Source organism: Sinohyriopsis cumingii, chromosome 9, assembly GCF_028554795.1.
Source record: "Sinohyriopsis cumingii isolate HCF-2022 chromosome 9, ASM2855479v2, whole genome shotgun sequence".
Taxonomy (NCBI): Eukaryota; Metazoa; Mollusca; class Bivalvia; order Unionida; family Unionidae; genus Sinohyriopsis; species Sinohyriopsis cumingii.
The window spans coordinates 83292579-83315938 of record NC_142969.1 but is presented as its reverse complement, the minus strand read 5'-3'; the positions used below and the strand labels follow the sequence as shown (position 1 = coordinate 83315938).

The 23360-nt window shown below is 36.0% G+C and overlaps 1 protein-coding gene across 1 annotated transcript in view; it reads right to left on the bottom strand.

Annotated features, from left to right (window-relative positions):
- LOC149792142 (uncharacterized) overlaps nt 1-23360 on the bottom strand; it is an 89073-nt gene that overhangs the window by 47634 nt on the left and 18079 nt on the right. The window contains exons 2-4 of the mRNA XM_089970662.1: nt 21668-21859; nt 19551-19658; nt 1111-1296 (exon numbers count right to left, since the gene is read on the bottom strand). Coding sequence (XP_089826788.1) covers nt 1111-1296; nt 19551-19658; nt 21668-21859 — 486 coding nt within the window. The remainder of the gene's footprint in view (nt 1-1110; nt 1297-19550; nt 19659-21667; nt 21860-23360) is intronic.

The following is a 23360-nucleotide window of genomic DNA, read 5'->3' as shown; positions in this document are numbered from 1 at the left end:
CGTTTTGTTTCATTTAACCTCCGTTGTTTGATTTTTGTGCCCGCTTCCTTCTTTGATCTGGTGCCCCTCTGAAAATTCCTTCCAATGTAGGCACACTGCTCCCATATAGATTGCATCTGCACTTAGTAAAACAAACAAACATGATGATGCGTCAAACAAAACTATTTCGTCTAATAGCAATATACATCATTAATTTAATCCAATCGACACCATATACTTTGGAACATTATGAAGCAATACACACTACCGTAATTAACAGAACCATCTGATTTTGTTAGTTTATCGTTTGAATATTTCAACTTGTTCAAAACATATGAATGGATTTTGATATTTAATTTTCACAATAACTATTTTTTAGTCAGCGATATTTTGTAAATAAGACCTATCTGTCATTTGCAAACTATCGCTGTAAATAATTTGTAATAAGTACAAAGCGCATATTTACAAATAAAACTGGGGAAAAGAGGAAATAGCCCAGAGAAAACGACTTCTGGCATTTTGATGCTACTGGACTGACAAAAATAAAAAAAAACGTTTTCAAGAAAGAATTTGGTGGTTCTTTTGTTTCCATATATTAAAGTATGCCAGAGATTGTTCTTAATTTGTAATGGACCGTTGTTTTTCCTTCTTACGAAATAGGTGTTTGGTTTCTGGTGTTTCTGTGTCAAGGCAAATACTAAAATATATTAGCGGATGAAAACATTTCGTTTCGTTTGGAATGTTTCCGTCATTCAGTAAACTGCCAGAAAGCTTCAAATTCTTCAGCCCATTCACTTATTTGTAGGTATAAACTGACTAAAAAGTAATATAAACCTGAACAGATACACTTAGGTTTATATTAGTGACTTGTACAGAAAGGAAATTAACTGCGTTTTCTATTCCCTGAATGAAATCTCACTTGAACTGCATCTACAACGAACAACACATTAATATGTTCCGAACGAGTTTGATTTTTGCAACATTGTAATGGATGCCACCCAGCTCTTGGGTAAGATTGGGCTTTTGTGTATACCTCAGAAGATTGTTTCATGAAGAGAACCCACCCCTAACCATTAGTTTCGTATGCACTGTATACACAAGCTGCCAACAAATAATTTAAGGGATATATACCAGCCACGGGAGACAGGTTGAGCTTTCTTGCTTCATTTATCCACCAAACTGCATCCCGTACTCTTCCCAGAAAAAAGGAGTTATTTACATTTGGAAGTAGTAAGTTCCTGTCAGTGCATTCTTTAGATGCATTTATCCATGGGACAGGTCCAAACTGCGGCTTATATTCTGAGACTGTATCAGGACCTGAAAAAGAGATATCAATATAGAAATTCATACATGATAAATTGTAAGTGTGTTTGAGAGAGAGTGAGAGAGAGAGAGAGAGAGATAGATAGATAGATAGATAGATAGATAGATAGATAGATAGATAGATAGATAGAAAATTAAGTATTTTCTGGTATTAACTTGTTTCCATTCCACAAATTATGCTAACCTTTCTTTTGTTATACATTATGTCAAATTGGTACTGGATCATTCCATCTGTAAAAGATTGCAGCGTCATTTGAAATCCGAAAAAGACTATCCATTGAGCCCGGATTTTGATATTTGGCGCTATTCTAGAACTTGTATGTATTGGGTTATGAGAAGGATAGTCGACACAATTATCAGGCTCGATCTCTTTCTCTCTCGTACGCAAAATTAAAATAGAGAATCATAAAGCTATATTTAGATATACTTCCCCTCGTCTCTTGCATACATTCATTTCATCAACATTAGTGCCTAAGAGTGTTTTCTCTGTTACACTGTTAAAATACTTTCTAACAGGATTTGCAAACGACTCCACGTCTGGTTTCTGTCAGTAGGTCCCGTACAATTAACTTTTCTCCAGCTAGTTCCGTACCACTGGATTGCGTATTAATCGGCTGGTTCCGTACCTATGGATTTTATGTTAACCTTTGGTTCACCAGTTGGTACCTTACCACTGGATATTATGATCAACAATTGATTCCATATCACAGACTTGTGTGTTTAACAGCTGGTTCCGTACCACTAGATTTTATGATTATCAGCTGATTGCATACCAGTGGCCTGTGTGTTGGCCAGTTTATAGCTTACGTTTACGTTTACTACGAGTTTCATACTCATGACATGTTGGTGAAGATATTGAGATGAACCAGACAGAATTGAGTTACAATATTCCAGTCTTGAAAGTACTAATGAACACACAAATGTTTTAGTGGCATCAGCTGAAAGATATTTGCGAATTGAGCTGATGCGTCTCAGCTCACGATAGGAAGCCTTGCAAATATTCATGACATGTTGGTGCAATGTGAGAGTACTGTCCAGAGTAACACCTAGGGTTTGTACTGATTGTGTGAATTTAATGTTGGTGTTGCTGATATTTATTGTTTGAGGTAAAGGATGTGAATGAGAAAGTCTTTGTGTTGTGATCGGAATGGCCTCAGTTTTATCATCATTCATCTGCAGCTTGTTACATGTCATCCATGATTTCACATCAGAAATGCACCTCTCTACACCTTGGATGGTAGCATCAACTTCAGTTGGATGGCTAGATTTGTATATTTGAGTGTCATCAGGGTACAATTGGTGAGACACTAGATGATGATAGATGACACTTGAGAGCGACTGAGTGTACAGAATGAAGAGAACAGGTCCAAGAACAGACCCCTGTGGAACACCACAACATAGATCAACTGGGCTGGAGTGTATTCCATTTGCAGATACAATTTGTGTCCTGTTTAACAAGTAGGATTCGAACCACATTAAGGCTGTATCATGAATGCCAAATACATGCTGGCGACGGTGAAGTAATATAGCATGATCTATTGTGTCATATGCTGCAGACAAATCAAAGATGGTGGGGACTGTAATCTTTTCTCTATCCAACGCAGAGAGAATGTAATTAACTACTTTTAGAAGAGTAGTTTCAGTACTGTGGCAAGGGCGATATGCAGATTGTACATTGCTAAAAAGAGTGTTTGAATTTAGATGAGATACCAGCTGGAATAGAACTACCTTTTCTAAGAATTTTGATATGAATGGGAGATTAGAAATTGGGCGGTAGTTCTTTAAATCGTTATGGTCTAGTGATGGTTTCTTCAGCAGACACTTTACCATGGCAGCTCTGAAAAATGATGGGAATTCCCCGGATGAGACAGAGATATTAATAACATCAGTTAGTGAAGGCAATACTGGATCTAAGCACTAATCCACCATGTGATGTTGGAATTGGATCAAGTTCACATGACATTGGTGCACTCTTCATCACGATTGTACGTACAAGCTCCATAGAGTTAGGCTCACTAGCTGCTAATGATTGCCGCTCAACGTCTGTATCCCAACTGTATGGTGATGACGAGTCAATTGAAATTGTGGAGTCAAGATTATCTCTAATGGTTTGTACTTTGTCATGGAAGAAATTTGCAAAAATGTCCGGAAGGTCGACTGGAGAGAAGGTAGTTGGAAGTGGGGTTGATTTGTTACTTGACATTAGCTTGTTAGTTATCTGGAAGAGCTCTTTGCATCTGGAACTTTCCATGATCTTAGTAGAGTAGTGGGCTGATGTCGTTGTATGGACTATATTTATTACATTCTTTTAGTGGCTTCATATATTTGCTTATGAATAATGAATCTGGTGGAAAGTCAGAGCCTCTCAGCTTTACGGCGGTCTCATTTAGCAGTGCGAAGCTGGCCGCTAACACTGCTATACCATGGAGAACACTTTTGAATCGATTCTTTGCGTTGGTAGCTGGGGCATGTTTGTCAAGTAATAAACGCAGACATTTATCGAGTTGTTCTGCGGTAGGAGGAAACAAGTTGTTAGGTTAGCTTGGATGTCGTGCATATCATACGGAGGTTTCTCTTAGTAGCAGAGAAAGGTGGAGAGTTAGGGACTGATACGTCAAGATGGCATATAATGCAGAGATGGTTTGATGCAAGGTCATGCGATACCAGGGAGAACCGTATAATATTAATGATGTTCATTATTATGATGTTCATAATATTACAAAACAAGATTAAGCATTTGCAACAATTGCTTCGTAGTAAAATACTGAAATTTGTGTAATTATTCAATTTTTGTGGCATTCCTTACAGAATGCTCCCTACAGAGAAAGCAGCGGCGGCGTTACAAATGCCAGTTAAGAGCGCCAGACCATCAAGGTTCATAATTCAAAGGGCGGTGAAGAGGATCAGAAAGAAGGCAACATTGTCAACACCAATAGAGCCGACATTAGCCTTCCTATGGTTGCGGATAAAACATTTGCTCCGTCAACAACCATGACGTACCTCGGAGACGAATTAGAATTTGTGAAAAAGGAGGTTCGCTTTCCAACGGACAAACTAGAACATTCTAATAAAACACATTTATATCTGGCTTGAAATAAAATTGCTCTCAATGAGTTGCAATTCATCATATGTACTCTTACCTTTGCCTACGCAGTAGTTTTGCCGGGACGATCTTTTTCTTAGTCGACTAATCAACTTGACAATTGGCATCTCAATGTCGCATCACCACATTAGAAAACCAAAAGAAGTTAAAGAAGATTTTGGGGCCTGGCAAAACATTCGAACCGGTTTTAACGGTATATATTCGTTCCGTTACGTTGGACGAGTGCACAGGTGCTTCTGCTTGTACGGTACGATCCTAGGCATGCACTATTTATATGGCATTTGTGATCAGACATGGAGATATCAAAATATAACGCTTCTATAATTCTTCCCCATCGTTCTGGCTATTGAGGTCTGGGGAGAACACTTATCCTATAAATGTATATATTACTACACTGCCAATCAAGCCTTAGTTGACATAATAAATAACCAATCATTTAGGGACACAACAATCATGCAATTCATTCGTATGTTTCTACTCTCCTTCAATCAATTGGATATATTGTTTAGACCAAAATACATACCGTGCATACGTAAAAGACTTTCATATGCCCTTTCTCGCCAGCAGGTTTACAGTTTGCACGCCAGGGCTCCATAGGCGGACTCGCACCCTCATTGCATTCCGCTTCTTACAACCTTGCCAACTTAGAGAGTACGCTTGACCATTTGCTTAAAACATCTTACACCCAGCTACACAAACCACATATAAGAGGGCTTGGACGCTATATAAAGAATTCGCGTCAGTTACTTTGACCGAGGTCTCTCTCCCAGCTCCTTTAACCAGTTTGGCCCTTTTCGTAGAGCACTTAAGAAACGAAAATTAAGCAGCATCTTTGATACCCAATTTTGTTTCTGCAATTGAATATGTGCACAAACGTAATGGCTTCACATAACCTTTTTCTTCTTTCCTTAATCAAACACTCATTCAAACCATTCACAAACGTAACACCTCATGATGTTCATTTACCAATTTACAAAGTTGCACTGTATAAGCTGATTGTTTCTATGATGCATACTTTCAGATAGTTTCAGGCGTACCATTTTTTCGACCATGTTTACATTGGCTTTCCATGTCTTTCCATGTCTTTCAGAATAGGAGAGATTACAGTGCAAAAAACTACACATCAGAAATATAATTTAATACAATTAACTCAAGTCACTTTTCCCACAAGCGTCTAACACTATCTTTTATCTTCTCGCCACTTCAAACACGGATAGGGATAGTCATATATATTGCATGTTGCTGCTACACAAAATCCTGCGACATGTCCGTTAACTCATTTAAAAGCATACGTAACCCTCAAAGGTAATACTTCAGGACTGTTCTTTATGAACCAAAATAGGCAACTAGTTTCCAGAGTAGAATTTAGTGCAGAAATTAGTAGACCGCTTTGTGACTTTAACTCTAAACATTTGAAGTCCCATATTCCAGAATTGGAGCCGCCACTGAGGTGGCCAGACAATGATTCAGTGACAACCATATAAGTAAATTATTCCGCTGGAGATCATATGCATTTACGAAATACATAAGGCTAAGCAAAATGGCCTCAACTTCGTAACACTCAAACCACTTTTTATATGATGGTCATTCTGCTGCGTGTGCTGCTTTCTCTTTCAGGTCTCGTGGTTGCACAGACCTAGAGCCCTGGCCATCGACCGTGCTTTGCTGTATATTCGCTCGACCCGGACTAATTTGAGTCTACCTGCCTTTTCGACCACCAGGAGCGTATGAGGGTACTCTAACAGTTCCACACGACCAACAGCGCATTCAGACAATGCGTGCATCCGTTTTACAAATTATTCCCAATCATCCTGGACATATAATAACTACCGGGGAGTATGCTGGTGCATTACTGCCCCGACACTACAGAATTCATCTGTTTAATTGTGATCAAAATTTATTATTTCTATATTTTTATGCTGGACATTTTTGTGTTTTGCCCCACCCACCCTTTTATGGTTGCCAGAACTTCAGCAATCTTTATTTGATGTATTTATGTTTATGGTAGTTGCAGCCTGAAAACGTTTCTGTATTATACGCTACGTCTCATTGTTCAATACTACATAGACCATATGTCCAAATAGCCGTCTTATACTGTACATACATAACAAATTTTAGGTTCACAAATATAATTTATGTTCAATAAAAGTCACGAATGTGGCCAGCATCAAACATGACGTTTGTCTTTGTATTAGTTATGTACCCATCCCAAATACTTTGACTTGGTAATATATGCACGAGTGACCTCGAAAATTCTGTCATTTCACTCTCTGTCATCATTTCGACTCTATCAATGTCGGAAAGAGTAGACTGGCGAATGCACAAACCATCATACAATCTCAGCAAACAAGTTAATAATGCAGAATCCTTTGTTTTCATTCACTCTCTTTCTGACAATAACTTTCACTCCTCTTCTACATGTGTAAGAACACATTACATAAAAATATTTACGCTCGCGTAAGGAAATTTATAGAGGTGAGATTCGGTCTACAAATTCCGGCCAGATGTGTCGTGTAACGCGCTTCAAAATCAATAAATCCAGCAAGGGAGCACCATTTTGGTCTGTCTGCTGCTGTTATGGGGGCGTTCTGCACTGTGAGGCCTCTGGTCTTGAGTTCTCGCTCCATGGTTCTGCGCCAAGTCTCTTTGGGTCTGCCACGGTTCCTGTTCCCCTGTGGAGTCCATCTCAGTGCCACCCTTGATAGAGAGCCAGGTGGCATTCTGCAGATGTGGCCGAGACATCTCCATCGACGACTTGCACTGGTTTCTGCAAGGGTGCTTGTGCCCACTCTGTGCCGGAGTTCCTCGTTCGAGATCAGGTTTGGCCAGAAGATCCTCATGATCCGTCGCAGACACTTCGTCTGGAAGACTTCGAGGTTGCGTTCTATGTTAGCAGTGGTCGTCCAACACTGACCCGTACAAAAGGACGCTCAGCACATTGCTGTTGAAGATACAGATCTTCGTGTGGGCGCTGGAGTTTGTTGTACTCCAGATGGGCTTCAGCATTGCGAAGGCCTGGTTGGCCTTGCTGATTCTTGTGGTGACTTCCCTTGTGCAATCTCCATCCGTGGCGACCTTGCTGCCAATGTACGTGAATTCCTCTACTTCGTGCAGAAGCTGGTTATTGATGGTGATTGGGTCGCCCACTCTAGTGTTCTTCCTCAAGATTTGTGTCTTCCCTATGTTGACACGAAGACCTATGGTTCTTGCTGTCTGTACCAACTGTTGTGTCTTCTGTTGGACATCCTGATGTCTGCTTACCAGCAACACGATGTTGTCGGCATAGTCCAGGTCATCCAGCATTGAGGTCAGCGTCCACTGTATTCCTTGCATCCTGCTCTCTATGGTGCGGCGCATGATCCAGCCTATGGCCAGTGAGAAGAGGATCGGCAAGAGAATGCATCCTTGCTTCACTCCGTTTCTACCTTAAATGGTTCAGTGAGTTGGCTGTTGTGGATGACTCTGCACTCAAAGTTCTCGTACAGGGACCTGATGACATTGACAAGTTTCTGGGGGGATGCCGTCGTGTCGTAGGATCTTCAACAGAGAGGCTTGGTGCAGGGTGTCGAACGCATTCTCAAAATCCACTAAGACCACAAAAAGGGATCCATTCCACTCATGGGACTGATCACGGATCTGTCTCAGAACGAAGATGTGGTCGATGCAGGAATTGCCCATCCTAAAGCCAGCCTGTTCCTGGCGTAGGACGCCGTCCACAGTTGTTGTGATGCGTTGGAGAATGATGAAACTGAAAATCTTACTGGTGATGGATAGTAAGGTGATTCCTCACCAGTTGTTGCAGTTCCCCAGATCTCCTTTCTTGGGAAGCTTGACGATGATTCATGTTGTCAGCCATTCGGTGCTCCTTCACCATCCTAGATCTTTTGGAGACTAGCAAAGAAGCTGCGGTGTCTTTGTGTCTTCTGCCTTCAGCATCTCGGGACGTATTCCATCATCGCCAGGTGCCTTCCCATTCTTCAGCTTGTGGATGGCTGCTTGACCTCCTCAACAGTGATGTCGTCTCAGTTGATGTAAAGGTACTCCTCTGCTTCAGGAATGTCAGCGAGTACTGGTGGGTCCGGACGATTCAGTATGGATTCAAAGTGTTGCTTCTCATCAGCTTCTCCTCCTCCACTGTGACATGAGTTTCATCTTCATTTCTCACTGGAAGGTCGTGGTGCTGGCCGTAGTCACACTTAAGCTTCTTGGTGTTCTGGTACACCGTCTTCGTGTATTTCTGCTCTGCTGCTGCCTCTGCCTCCTTTGCCAGTCTCTCTGTGTATTCTCTCCTATCTCTCCTTGATGATTTCTTCACCTCCTTGTCTTTTCCTCTATACTACTTCGAAATTCTCTCTTTCAGTCGTGGTGACATGGAGGCCAAAAGTTCTCTTCTTAATCTGTCTTCTCCCTTCTATGCGAGTCCACGTCTCTCCTGATATCTACTCTGTCTTCTTACTATTCCTAAAGCCAAAAGCTATTTCTCCTGCTTCCTTCATTACTCTGTTGAATTTGTCGATGATCAGCACTGTCTCATCATCTAGAACAATAAACCTATTCCTTAGGGCCAGACTAAACTCTTCCTTCACTTTTGGATCTTTCAGTTTGGCCACGTCGAAGCGCTTATTCCTGGATACCTCCGTCCTAACTTTCGTAAGCTTCAAAGTCAACTTGGCCACCAGAAAACTATGGTCGCTGCCGATGTCAGCATGCCCCATCACTCGAACGTCCTGCAGGGAGTGTTTCCATCGGCCGTTTATGATGATGTGGTTGATCTGGTTCTGAGTTCTGCCGTCTGGTGACGTCCATGTGAGCTTGTGGAAGTCCTTGTGCTCGAACAGGGTCCCTCCTATGACCAATTCATTCTCTTCACAAACGTTGACCAGTCTTTCCCCGTTGTCGGTCATCACACCTACTCCATGGCGCCCCATGGTCCTCTCTCTGTCTTTATTGTCGCAGCCCACCCTAGCGTGGAAGTCGCCAATTATCAACACCACGTCATATCGAGGGACGTCCTCTAAAACGGCTTGAAGTGCGTCGTAAAAAGTGTATTTGTCCTCTTCTTCCGCGTCGTCTATTGGTGCATAGGCCACAACAACCGACAGCTTGGTGTACTTGGAGTTCATCCTGACATACAGCAGGCGCTCGTTCACTGGCTTCCACTGTATAACAGTATTGGTCTTATTAATGCTGATAATGATGGCGACACCCTCCCGGTGGTCATTGTCCTTCCTTCCGGACCAGATGATGACTTCTCCGGAGTTCAACTTTTGCTGTCACCACAAGAACCAGTCTGTCAAGGGCCAATATATTTAAAGTTTTAATCACGTGTTCTGCCCAATCAATCGCAATGCTTTCGCACAGGCTACACGCGGAGGGATTCTCTCTGCTATGGACTTTTGCGTCAGTTGAGCAAATTTCCCTCTGGGGTCTGATGTGTTTTCTTTTCTAGAGAAATTTTTCCAACCTCCACCCCATCATACCTCCCTGTATATAATTGATATATGATATCTTGTTAATGATATGTTTGTTTATTGTTTTCATTTTCCGTTTGTTCGGTGCTTAGGTGGTTGCATCCGCATTAATCTCTTACAAGGTTATACGTGGTTTTATAATGCCTTTCGTCTCAGTGTTTCATTTGTTATCACCTTTACTTTATATATGTTGTGCAAACAGTTATATTGCACTGATTACATAATTTAGACTGGGTCTGCTCAGTATATAATAACCATGTTTACGGCGGTTGCAGCCTCATAATTTTCTGTACTATACGCTATGTCACATTGTTCAATTTCTTAGCAGTTTACTGTAGAGACTTTGTCCATATAGTTACATTATTCTGTAAATACATAGTACATGTTTGCTTTACTAATATCATTTATGTTCAATAAAAGTTACGAAAGTGGCAAGCATCACACACAATGTTTGTCTTTGTTTCAATGATGTACCCAAATATTTTGACTTTGTAATATGTGCACGACTGACCTAGGGAATTCTGTCATTTTAATCTATATCATCCTCTCGACTCTATCGATGTCGAAAAGAGTGTGCTGTCGAATGCACATTTAATTGTACAATCCCGTCAAACTGGATAATAATGTAGAATCCTGTATGTATGTATGTATGTATGTATGTATGTATGTATGTATGTATGTATGTACGTACGTACGTACGTACGTACGTATGTATGTATGTATGTATGTATGTGTGTGTCTTTGTCTTTACATTTGCGCCTGATGCAAACCTTATATCATCTTGCATTCGGATGCATATAACACAATAACTCTTCATGGCACAATACAATGTATTGCAAAATGTTTCGTAATATAGTAAAGACTTCATTGCACTATAAAGCAATCATTAATACAAGATTCGTTATTTCAGGGAAATTGATAACTCAAACTATATATCTCTTGCCACAAGGACTATAGAGTGAGGAGTATGCATTTGTATTTATGTTATTTTACTAAGGTTTAATTCACCTAATATAATATAGATCGTCTTCACAACGTTTTATTATTTTATTTCGTGTTAATTCTTGTTGGAACGTTTGTATTCTTTCTTTCCAACATTATACCGGTCGGTATTTTAGCAATCAAGTGTGCCAGAAAAGAAAGCATGCTTAAACAGCGTCATCTATGCGAACTAATGACCCAGTGTGAAGCTTCTTTATACGTATTTTCATATGACTTGCTTCCACTTCCTTTTGCTAGAAAGAGAACTGCATTGATAAGCTGAATTGCAATGTTTCGCAAGAAAACGATCAATTTCATTAATTTCAACTTAGCGTGTTTAACTGATACGTACTTAAAGACATAACTGAGTTTGGTGGGTATGTAAAGTGCAAGGTATAGCTTACACAAAAAATGGACAGTAGCATCATTAATGGCATGAACATATATTATTGCATTATAGACATCCAGGTAGGAAATCGCCGTTACATTTAACAATTACTGCACTGGTTTCTAATCATATATATAACCATCCTTAACGTTATACAGTTAATATTATATAAATAATATATGTGTGTGATTTGGATATATAACTCTGCATCATGCCGCAGACCTGTATCGTAGTGCCCCACCCAGTCGAATTATCCTGAAACATTTCTTACTAACCTCTTAATGCTGACTGCCAGTACCATATATATAAGTATTGTGTATGACTCGGTTCGTCCAAGCCGGGCGCTATAAGCCTATAAACCACTGGAGTGAACGTTATATACATCTAATGCCCATAGACAATTAAAAACATTGTAGAACAGGTTTATGCGTTGATATGTGTATTTCTTTCACTACATGCGTTTATAAATCAGCACCAATTGTACGTATTTTTTACTATTCCATGTTTATGTATATTGTTGTTACATTTGAGTTATTAAATTGAATAAGAAAGAAACATGAACATACTTAAAATGTTACAATAAAGGATTTGTAATGTTACCTAAACTAGTATTGATAGCAACAACCAGTAACTATCCAAAGTACTGCTAGCATCATCGGAACGACGGCTTGAATAAGATTATCAAAGACAGTGTATATTGTATTAATACAGTCTTCAAAAGAAAAAACAAATGACCAAACAACAATGACAAGAACACCACACCAACATTACACCAATAGACACAATAATGTTAACATTAACAACTAAAATGTTCAACTATTAAAGTACGAAAAGACTAATCATGGCAATCAGCAAACGCCAGTCAATATATATGCAATACCGGCAACCATTTCAAGTAGCATCGCGAATTTAAATATGTCTTATCACATTGATAAATTCCTTGTTGCTTATCATATCGTTTTTCAGGTTGTAAATGTTGTACTTTATTTAAGCCAGTCGCAATAGATCAAGAAACGTTGCTTCATTCATCTTTAATGTATTGGTCAATAGGCGTTATATTATTGTTCGTATTGTAATTATACTACGTTGTTCACCATATTTTGTTTAATATGGTTCACTAACCTTACTCACTGTTGTCAATTGCAACGTTCGAAGAAGTTTGTTTCTTGTTTAAATTTAGCGCACAAGAATTGTGCATATTATATAATGGTTGAGTAGTCATGATATATTTGACCAGAATAAATATGTCCGCGCACTGTTTCATAGTTGGAACATGCGTTGATTTAACAAAATCTAACATGTTCATATGTGGATTTTTAGTGTCTTCATAATGGATGCTTCTCAAGATATATATCAATTTAACATCTGATATATTCCACACTTTTCCCTTAAATTCGTCATAATAGCTCTAAAATTGTCCACATAATAGAGAGGTGTTATAAACACTGAAAACAAACTGTGCATCGATTAAAATCAATGGTTCTCCTTCAATAAACGTCTGATATGTCTGCACAACCGGCCCATTTTGGAATGTGTGTGTGTGTGTGTGTGTGTGTGTGTGTGTGTGTGTGTGTATGTGTGTGTGTGTGTTAGAGCGTCTGCCTAGGATGCGATCGGTTCGGATTCGTAGCTTTGCCGGGAAGTAACAAAGACTTGTAAAAATAGTACTTAAAGCTGCCTCAAAGGTTGTTATTATGACTGGTCTACCTAGTACCAGGATAATATAACTGAGTGCAACTTGATGACACATGTTTGCTGCATGAGGTCCCAGTGCAAGACATAACGATAACCTGACACACAGCAGATAACATAGTGATATGACTCAAATTATTAAACCTACGTTACGTATCTATCTACAGATATCGATAATGTTAGTGATATAGCTAAATGATTTGTTTGATAGTCAGAAATAATATATTTATATATTATAAGTCACACAATTTGTATGCAAAATATGAATGAGATTTCCTGGGTAATACTATACGACCTTGCCCACAATTTGCAAATTATAAAAGGCGATTTGATTGGTATTACATAACTTGATAAAATAAATTGCATTTGTTCATGCAATGCATACTGTTAGAACGACTGCAAATAGAGTATCAAGCCAGAGGCAACTTGTGTAAAAACAATGTTGATCAATTATCCAGGTCTAAAGATAATAAAATATTGACCATAAGTGAAATATATCGAGTTACATATATGCAGATAATATAATAAAAGCTAAAACATATCAAGCATAAAGAAACATGCATATTAACACTGTTCATTAATTATCTAGCTCTAAAGGTGTTATAATATCGACTAGAAGTAAAATGTATCGAGTTAAATATAGTTGGAGAATATAATAAATGCTCAATGCTAATGTGATTAATTAATAATCACTGCTCTCATTTTCTCCAACTACACTGTTTATATGGACAGATATTTAAGCGTGGGATTAGATAATGTTGGTTTTGCGTGCGGATTTAAAAGTTAGCATGCATATAGATGAAATATATAAATTGTATTTCATTTTTATTATTTTTTCCGTAAAACAAGATTCGTTTCATAATAATGTAAATATCCTACCTTATAGTATGAACGAATTTAAATCAAATAAGGTTTAGTTAGATTTATTTAAAATATCCCTTTAACATTCTTTGTAAATATATATATATATATATATATATATATATATATATATATATATATATATATATATATATCAAATATACATATTAGTACATATGTTACCTGTTAAAATAACCTTGCTGAATGTTTAACTTTGTCTCAACAAGCTAATTATTAAATTAATATAATCGCACTTTCCTTCACACTTTATGTTGTTGCTATATATTTTAAAACAATTACCATAATATTGTTTGCTTTACCCTTGTCACCCACTTCCTTGAGACCTTGTCACAATTGCCTTCTAAAGATTCTATCAAATACGTACAACTTGAACTAGTTCATGCATAGATTTTCAGAGAAAATGTATCATAACAGGTAGAATGAATCCAACGTCTATGATTCCGTGATGTAAATAGTTACTTCAAGTGAATTTCATATAGCAGTGGACTTGTTTGTGAAATCATGTATTATTGCACACCTCCGACCACTCTCCCCATCACACCATCTTAGGTGTGCTACGTTTTCTGTGTTTGAGAGGAAAAATGATATTATCGAACAAACGCAGTGATCTTAGATTCTTTCTATCTTTACATGAAGCATTGTATATAGAGTAGTTTTACATAGCTAACTTTTGTCGGTGATTGTAAGCTGTAAACAAGATATTTACGATGCATTTGAGTTCAAGGTTAGTTTTGATTAGAAGCGGATGGAGTTTTCATTTGGAGTAATTCACATCTAAGTCAAGTGAAAGTAAGTATAAATATTAATTTGATAAACAAATGTAATCCTGTTCAATATGAGTTTGTAGGAAGAAATGATCATAACTTTGTATTGCGTTACTGACATCAGACACAAGTTGAGTGGAATAATTTGTTAAATATATTGTTACGTGTGTCTGATTTAATATTTTTATTTGAGTTAATTTGTGTTTGATTTGATTTGATGGTTTTGGGGTTTGGGAATCGTTTTTTTTTTCTTTACATGTCAAAGTAATGTAATTTTGTTTACTAGGAATTTGATATTTCCAAGAAAATTCAGTTTGACCTGAATCTTTCCATTAATAACTAATAATATAAACACCTGTTTCTGTGTTTTGCTTAGTTCCTGGCCTTGATTGAGGGTCAAGTAAACAACTTTTTATCGGAGTAAAATGATTGGGTCTTATCAAAGACATACAGCGGCTACGTTTTTATATGTAAACATAATCACGTGATCATCTATTTCGCAATTAGGCATTTCCAAAATTGAAAAATACTTAATATTAATAGGAATTTAAAGAGAGAGAGGGATCTGGGCTTTTAAGCACTTGATGTTAATTTTGTTTTCTTCTGTTGTGACTAGATTTGAGTTTTGCGGCTTTATTTTAATTTTTTCGGAGTCTAAAAGATTAATTTGTTTCTCTGGAATCCTTTAACAGAGACATTTCTTGCAACTTTTGTTTGTTATTTTTTTATATTTGGATTGGCAAGACCGGAGAATTAATTATTGTGTTTCCACAAGGAATTTTAGGCTTCATCACAGTACAAATTATATAATACGTCATCTCCTTCCTTCTTGGATTCTTCGTCGGGACGCGAACTTGAACGCCAACTTGAAATCATTAACTCATTTCATAATTAGGACTTCTACAATTTTATTCGTGGATTATTCTTGGATTGTTTTTGAATTTGATTCTGGAAACCGTAAGTTTTCTTTTTCATTGTTTGACAGTATTTTTCCAAGGAAACAAATTATTTGCTATATTGTTCAAAGCTTGTTGTTTTCACTCCTTTTAGAATTACTGTGTATTCGAACCTAAACACGTAACATAATAATAGTCATAGCAATCACTAAAGTGAGCCTTGACGTTTACATTAATACATTAATTTGGGTTCCGTGAAATCCTTGGTAGACATTCTGAACTGCATTACTGTTTCATATCAGGGTATTAAAGACTATTATAACTCATTCGGAAAAATCTATATTTTTGGACTTCTGGTAAGACATTTAGAATGATTTGTGATTTAATTCACAATGGTGAAAGTATCTATATAATTCTCACTTTGTATTTGCGATAAACAAATACCTTGTTGAGTTTCCTTAAACTGATGCATGTTTTAGTATGTAGACGATCATTGTTCGAGTCAAATGTAAGCTTACTTTTACAGCTGAACAATAGGTCACCACAAAACTACACTTACCCGAGCACATAGGGGAAAATTATCAAGGAAACCGGAACAATTATATTGTATCCAAAGTGTCTGGATGCAGTCCAAACACTCCTTGACTTTCGTTAGGAGAGACCATAATACGCAATGTTTAGTCATTTGTTAAGAAACATTTACAGCAGGAGTGTATGCCGTGTATGGTAATAAAACATGATTTTAGAATTGACATATTATCCGACACATTTATATTGGAGTTAAAGAGATATATTTTACCGTTCAGCTGATCAAAATTATTTTCAAAATCATTTTCATCTTTGTCTAGAATAGGCATATGAAGCTGGAAATAAATAAGACTGACCAAGCAATAATGAAGACAATTGGACAGTTTTATAGAGATCATTATCCATTAATTCTACAGAAAGGGTCCCGTGTACAGCAGAATGGATTGGAAGAGAAAGTTCACAACATTTACAAGAATCAAGTAGCAGAAATAAAGTTCTGAGATTGCAAAGCCATGACGATTTACGTCCAGTAATTTCTTTTAACGATTACATTTCCTACTAAACAAAATGGATCTTCCAAGCATCATATATCACCCACTCTCTCGTCATTTGTTTATAATGGTAGCAAGGTTCAATTTAAGGATAAATACGTTTTGATCATATTATAAAACAAACGTTTTGATGTGAATTTATGTTGTGGTACTAAATGTGTACGTCTCGTTATCAGTGTATTATCTTTTTATAATCTGTCTAGATACCTTAATCTTCTCTTATGGTCGAAGGTTAAAAAAATGAGATTGTTATAATTGTGTTTTACCGTATTCGAGGGTAATATCACTGTTACAGAATAAGGCAAGAAATAACTCGGTTTATCCATAGAACAATTTGATCATTCTCGTCGTACATGCGTACAACTGTAGCTATGGTGGCTAATTGTATTTCTAGTTAAGCGACTGATGTAGAATGTATCTTGTCGTAGATCACTTGCGGCGAGAGACACAAAAGACACGGAATGCACGGGTATTTTACCCTTCCTACTAATCATTCTCTTTAAGTTTTAAGGCACGTTTCCTTTCTAATTAACACACTGGTCTTTTTGGAATCTTGTCTAGGAGTGTATGTTCTCCGGTTTGTTCTACATACATATGGATAAGTGTTACATTTTTATATTTATTTTATTTTATTTTATTATTTTGGATATGTGAATGATATTCAGTGTTAATGTGAAATGTTGTCGTTACTAATACTCGGATATTAAACGTTGTGAACATTTGAACTGTTGCAAGTTGATATTAAGAGTTTACTATAGTAGAATATGTATATAGATTTTAATTCCACACCTGTTATTATGACTAGTTTGGTTTAATTATAGCTGTCTGTGTGTGCGGGTGTATTAGGCTGTCGGTATGTATATATGAGTATGGAAGCAGGTGCGACAATCAAGGCCATACAAGGACGGAAGTACCGATTTGCAAACTTGTGTGCATGATGGATCCATGAAGGGGAGGTGTGGCCAATATAAGTGGGGGTTAACGCAAGATTTCTGGAGAACTGTGTGGTTTGACAATGGAATTATGAACCAGGTCAATTTAGTTTGCACGTTTACACAAGTATTTATATAAGTCATAAGTGAGTATGGATCGTATGGAATGTACAAAGGTCACGAGTCATATGTTTGGTGCAATTATGTTGATTATGAATGATCATGTTTCTTTCAAGTGAGTACAGAGAATACATTATGTGCGTCAACTGAGTAAAACTGAGTCAGGTTCATTATATGAGATTATACGTATCTTGCTTTAATTATATGAGATTATATGAATGTTACATTCTTTACATGATATTGTATGAATCTTACATTCATTTTTTCATGCGGATATATGAATCACATTTATGTTTTCCAATTGGTGAATGTTTGTGTAACGTAATTGAATGAATCGTTTGTGTAGAACTTGAAACAGTTTCACTGTATTTGTAAAGAATATACATATTTGTATTAATGCATTTCAGAAATTTCCATCTTTCTTCTCACTGTGATTTGTTCCCTTTTAATCCAAGCATCCATTCAGGTCAAAACTTATTGCAATCACAGACTAAATTAATTTCCTAATCTTCATTGCAAACAAATAGTCAAATTTCGTACACATCTTCAAACATCTGTTAAAACGCTGAAGGAGTGTACAAATGAAGCGTTTAAAATCAAATCTTTTATGTCGCGCATTCATATGGCAATGATGTCTAGAGCGATCAGAAAGGCAAATGAAAGACAATTTGGGGATAAAATAAAGTGAAGTTTGATAGAAAGTTTTTTTCTTTCATCAATGACAACTGACAACTGACAAATATCAGGGACTATGTTTACTTCGTTATCATCCATGATGTTCAAAATTATTGGACTAAAGGAAAAAGAGTCCATTAATAACAAAAATCTCATATACTGTTTGCTAAGCAACTATCATGTGTCAGCATGCCGATACAAGAGCTTAGAATAAATTATACTGAAGCCCGAATTGGCTCTCATTAATGCCATTAGTCTTTTATGTGGAAATGTTATATTCGCTCCCACACTGGATATTAATTGTTACACTGGATAAACCGTCATAAGATTATTATCTGTAAATAAATGGAGAGTCTCTATATGCAAATAACCTTTACATTATTTGGCAGTGAATATTGCATGCAGCATATACATGGGATAGATACAGGGCAATCGTCGTGGATACGTCTTGAGAACTTTTTGGACACTTTTAATTTTCAATGACAATGAATTATCTTTAAAATGTCCTGGCGAATCCATCATAGTGTTAAAGCACAAAAGCAACCTTTAAAGACATGCAGTAAGTCAAAAGTGTGTAAGGTTATAAGTAATTATAGGTCTGGAATAAGCACACGTGCATGCTTGTATTACAAGTAATGGCAGTTACAGTAATACTAATAACAGCAAGTGCTTTATTATCATGTCTGTATCTTTTTAACTTTATTTGGTATAACTGTGCCACATATAATTATTTTCATGAGGCATGATGCACATAATTTAGCACATGATTTCTAAGTAATGTCTGTGTTTACATTAATCTTATCGATTTTGAAGAGAGGAAACGGACGCTTTAAAAATATACATATTTACATTTTAGTAACTGCTTCTAGAATAATGGCTATACCTTTTATTCTGATTTGCATGAAAGTTAAAAACTGGAACACTGTCTCGCAACTTTTCCAGTAAAATGCGTTCATTGTTTTGAGGTCAGACAAGTTTTTATATCATATCGGTCAAATACCCATATTCATTTTGTGCATTACCAAGCAGGTATCATTTGCAAACACTATTCCACCACCGTCAGAAAATATTTGCTGACACAAAATTAGTGAACGTAAAATTTGAATTGATAAAATAACAATATTCGATGTCTAGAAAGAAATGAGAAACTTAAGCGCAAAGATTACGAACGGGTTTACGTAATGATTAGGTAGAATACTTTAACGTCATTTTAAAAACTAGATTTTAAACGTAAATAAAATGCATAGTTTAACTATATGTCTTACCGGATTCGCAAATAAACTGTTCACTTTTGTCACAGTTGTCACAATCACGAATAAATTTGTCGTTTATCTTTGTTATTGTTCCACAGCAAAGAGTTGGGAATGTGTCGTCTGAAAACAGGAAGAAATAAGTGTCATTCCTTAGATCAAAAAAGCACTTTTGGACCACTTTCGCCACTTTCATCAAGTAATAGCATCATAATCCAAATATTTCGCAAACTCGTTTTCAGATTGGACATTTTTTACTTTTACTCAGAAAATTCAATATCAGTTATTTGTACAATACTTCGGTGACTGCTGAAAGGCGGTGAAGTTGCAACACAAACGATTAGGGCAAATGGACAGGTTAGATTTAATCAACGAGTGCATTGCTAAATAACAATAACCTGCGTAGTTAATACAAGTTAGTACCAACATTACTATTGATAGCAATCTGAATCTCTGTGTTTGCATGAGAGTAACTGAAAGCTCAAAAGGACCATTACAGCTACATGACCAAAGAACACAACAGGATGTCAAATTCAGGGATTATGTGAGATTGTAGCAAGAGAACACAGATTTGGGGTTTGGAGTATGAACATTAAATTTGGGGTGATATACAGATCGTCAATAAACATCCAGATTATCGCCTTAGTTTCATCATGAATTCGTTTCCTGCAAGTGGTCAATACAGGCTACAAGTCTTTAAGACGATTTTACTAATGTATTTGAAAATAAAATTTACTTATCTAGGTATCTGAAATATATAAATGACTACCATCCAAAGTCGGAGATGAAAGTAATATATAATTATTAACAGTTATATTTTCGGACATGCTGATGTTTATTTGCCAGCCGAATCATATTATCGTAATAATAAAGTCGGAAGGATTAAATATTGTAGTCTAAAGCCACACCGGAATCTCACCATCGTAATTGTGAAAGATTGAATCAGCTAATTATTAAACACTGAAGCTACACAGAATCTCTTAAACATAATTCTTAAAGATTGAATTAGCTGAGTGTTATACAGTATATTGGGTCATATTATTTATCAGGAATTTTATATTCCGTACACTTTGTTTCTAAGGACATATCCTGACAATCATATAGCCAGTATATTTCATAGGCATCCATCTCTACCTTTCATAAATCAATATTCCAAACAACTATTCAAGCTTTGAACATGCAGTTATTGTCTCGCATATATTGGCGTCATTTTTCTATCCTGTTAATGCATGTGTAGTTGTAGAATTGGAAAATCTGCAGTATCCAAAACGAATAAGACCAGTGTTGGTAATTATAAACCAGGAAAACAATGGCAGTTGCATGTCTGATTTAATGAGTTATAGACAGTATATTCTGTTTTGTGGGCATCTCAATAATTGGGAGAATAATATGCACAGAGTAAGTCGTCACGTTGTAAGAATATATGTGTCCAAGTATCAGATACGTACGTGTAATCTCTATATTATCCACATTAAGTGTATATTATATTTTTGCATATTCAAAAGGTGTACATCGTACTATATGCCAAGAGATCTTATTGATCATTTCCAACTTATAACTCGTGTCCTAAAGAAGTGACTTTAATCAGTGTACTAGGAAGTTACCAACTTTTGGCACCCACACACTGACACGATCTGTCATTTCTTTAAAAGATTCTAAAGTAATCTTATCGATTCCAACTTACAGATCTGTAGAGCTGGCTTTAAACAGTGCATGAGGAGGTGACCATCTCCTGGCACGCATACACTGACACGATCTGTCATTTATTGTATTACATGTATCCACTAAGAAAAGCAACTTGTGGCATTCTAAGTTTCTAAAATATCTCGCTAAAATTCTAGACCGCTAAGACTTTTTTCATCATATTTTACATCTTCGATACTTTGTTACAGTGAATGACACAACGGAAGGACACATGAGTTGTATGATATTAGGTTTTTAACATTCTAACATTGCATATTTTATCAACTTCTTTGTCTAAGTATTCATTAACAGTGAAAAGCTTTGCCCTACAATAAGTTAATAAAGTTCCTACCGGAAAAGAAATCTTTATAAATTGAATTGGTCATCATAAAAGACTTAAAACTCAATTTTTGTTTCGGTTAATATGAGATGATAGGAAACGTAATTACAAGCATAATTCGTAATAAGCTCATATGTCGCTCCAATCCAGAAGCATTCGTTTGGACTCCCATGAACCATATTTTCCAGCTGAAGGCCCGATTGAGACATTTTCACATTAGGTAATCTTGTTTGATTATCTTCACATGCTTTTCTAGCTAAATTCCAGTCCGTTATGTCACCGAATAAAAATGTACCCGGACCTGAAAAGCAAATATGCCGAATCTTATTATAAAAGCATAAAATCATGGTATGAATTATATGTTTAATATAAAGGTTACAATGTCCACTTATAAAACAACCAAGGAATTGAAAATTATTGAACACCGCTACGTTGACATTTTAACTTTATGAACGTTGTTACGAATGAAAAGGATAGAATTTTCTGACTTTATTAAAATTGATATTTACCCCATGATTCCATGACAAAGACAACAAACTGTTCATCACAGATTCACCATAAATCTTATACTGATATTAAATAGACTAATAAATATTAATATATTTGGTATATAATATAAATCTTATACTGATATTCAATAGGCTAATACATATTAATATATTTGGTTTATAATATAAATCTTATACTGATATTCAATAGGCTAATACATATTAATATATTTGGTATATAATATAAATCTTATACTGATAATCAATAGGCTAATACATATTAATATATTTGGTATATAATATAAATCTTATACTGATATTCAATAGACTAATACATATTAATATATTTGATATATAATATAAATCTTATACTGATATTCAATATACTGCTACATATTAATATATTTGGTATATAATATAAATATTATACTGATATTCAATAGACTAATACCTACTAATATATTTGGTATCTACTATACATTTTATACTGATATTCAATAGACTAATACATATTAATATATCTGGTATATAATATAAATCTTATACTGATATTCAATATACTAATAAATATTAATATATTTGATATATAATATAAATTCGCAAGGATTCATTAAAGAATATTGTGATAATTAATTACGAGATTTGTATCTATAAAAACATAATTCAACTTGGATAATGCTTGAATAAAAATTTGTTCATAATTCAATTGTATTCAATCAGAATACAAATAACAACAAAATGAACTTTAAGGATACCATGTGTAATTATAACATTCTATCTCCATTTATCCTGTTATATTTCATATTTACAGTCATTTGTCACATATGACCTTTATTTAGTGTGTGTCTGGATATGTGTGTGTGTGTGCAAGTGTGTACGTGTGGTTGTTAAAGCACATCAGCCCACGTACATCAAACTGTTAGTGATAACGTTCCAACTGAATGAATTAGAAATTTAACATGCCACCGTCACCGAAGCCGAAAAGAAATCGTAGAAGTGTTACTAGTCTATGCTCTTAAAATAAGTAACCGAAAAGAGTGAAGACACAAGCTTTGTACAATTTCACAAATAATTTATTTTACTCGAATACAAAGTGATTAAAGAGAAGATAAAAAAAACTTACGGTATTGCGAATGGAAAAAAAACTAATCAAAGAACTAAAGATACAATTCCTAGTAGTAAAAAGTCCTGAATATAACTCAGTTGAAGTCCCAAAGAGATCCAAACTTGAAGGCGATGGTGGGTCTGTTATGGTCTGCAAAGTGCTCCTGTGTCAACAGTCTCTTGTTGAGTCATATAAATATTATTCCAGGT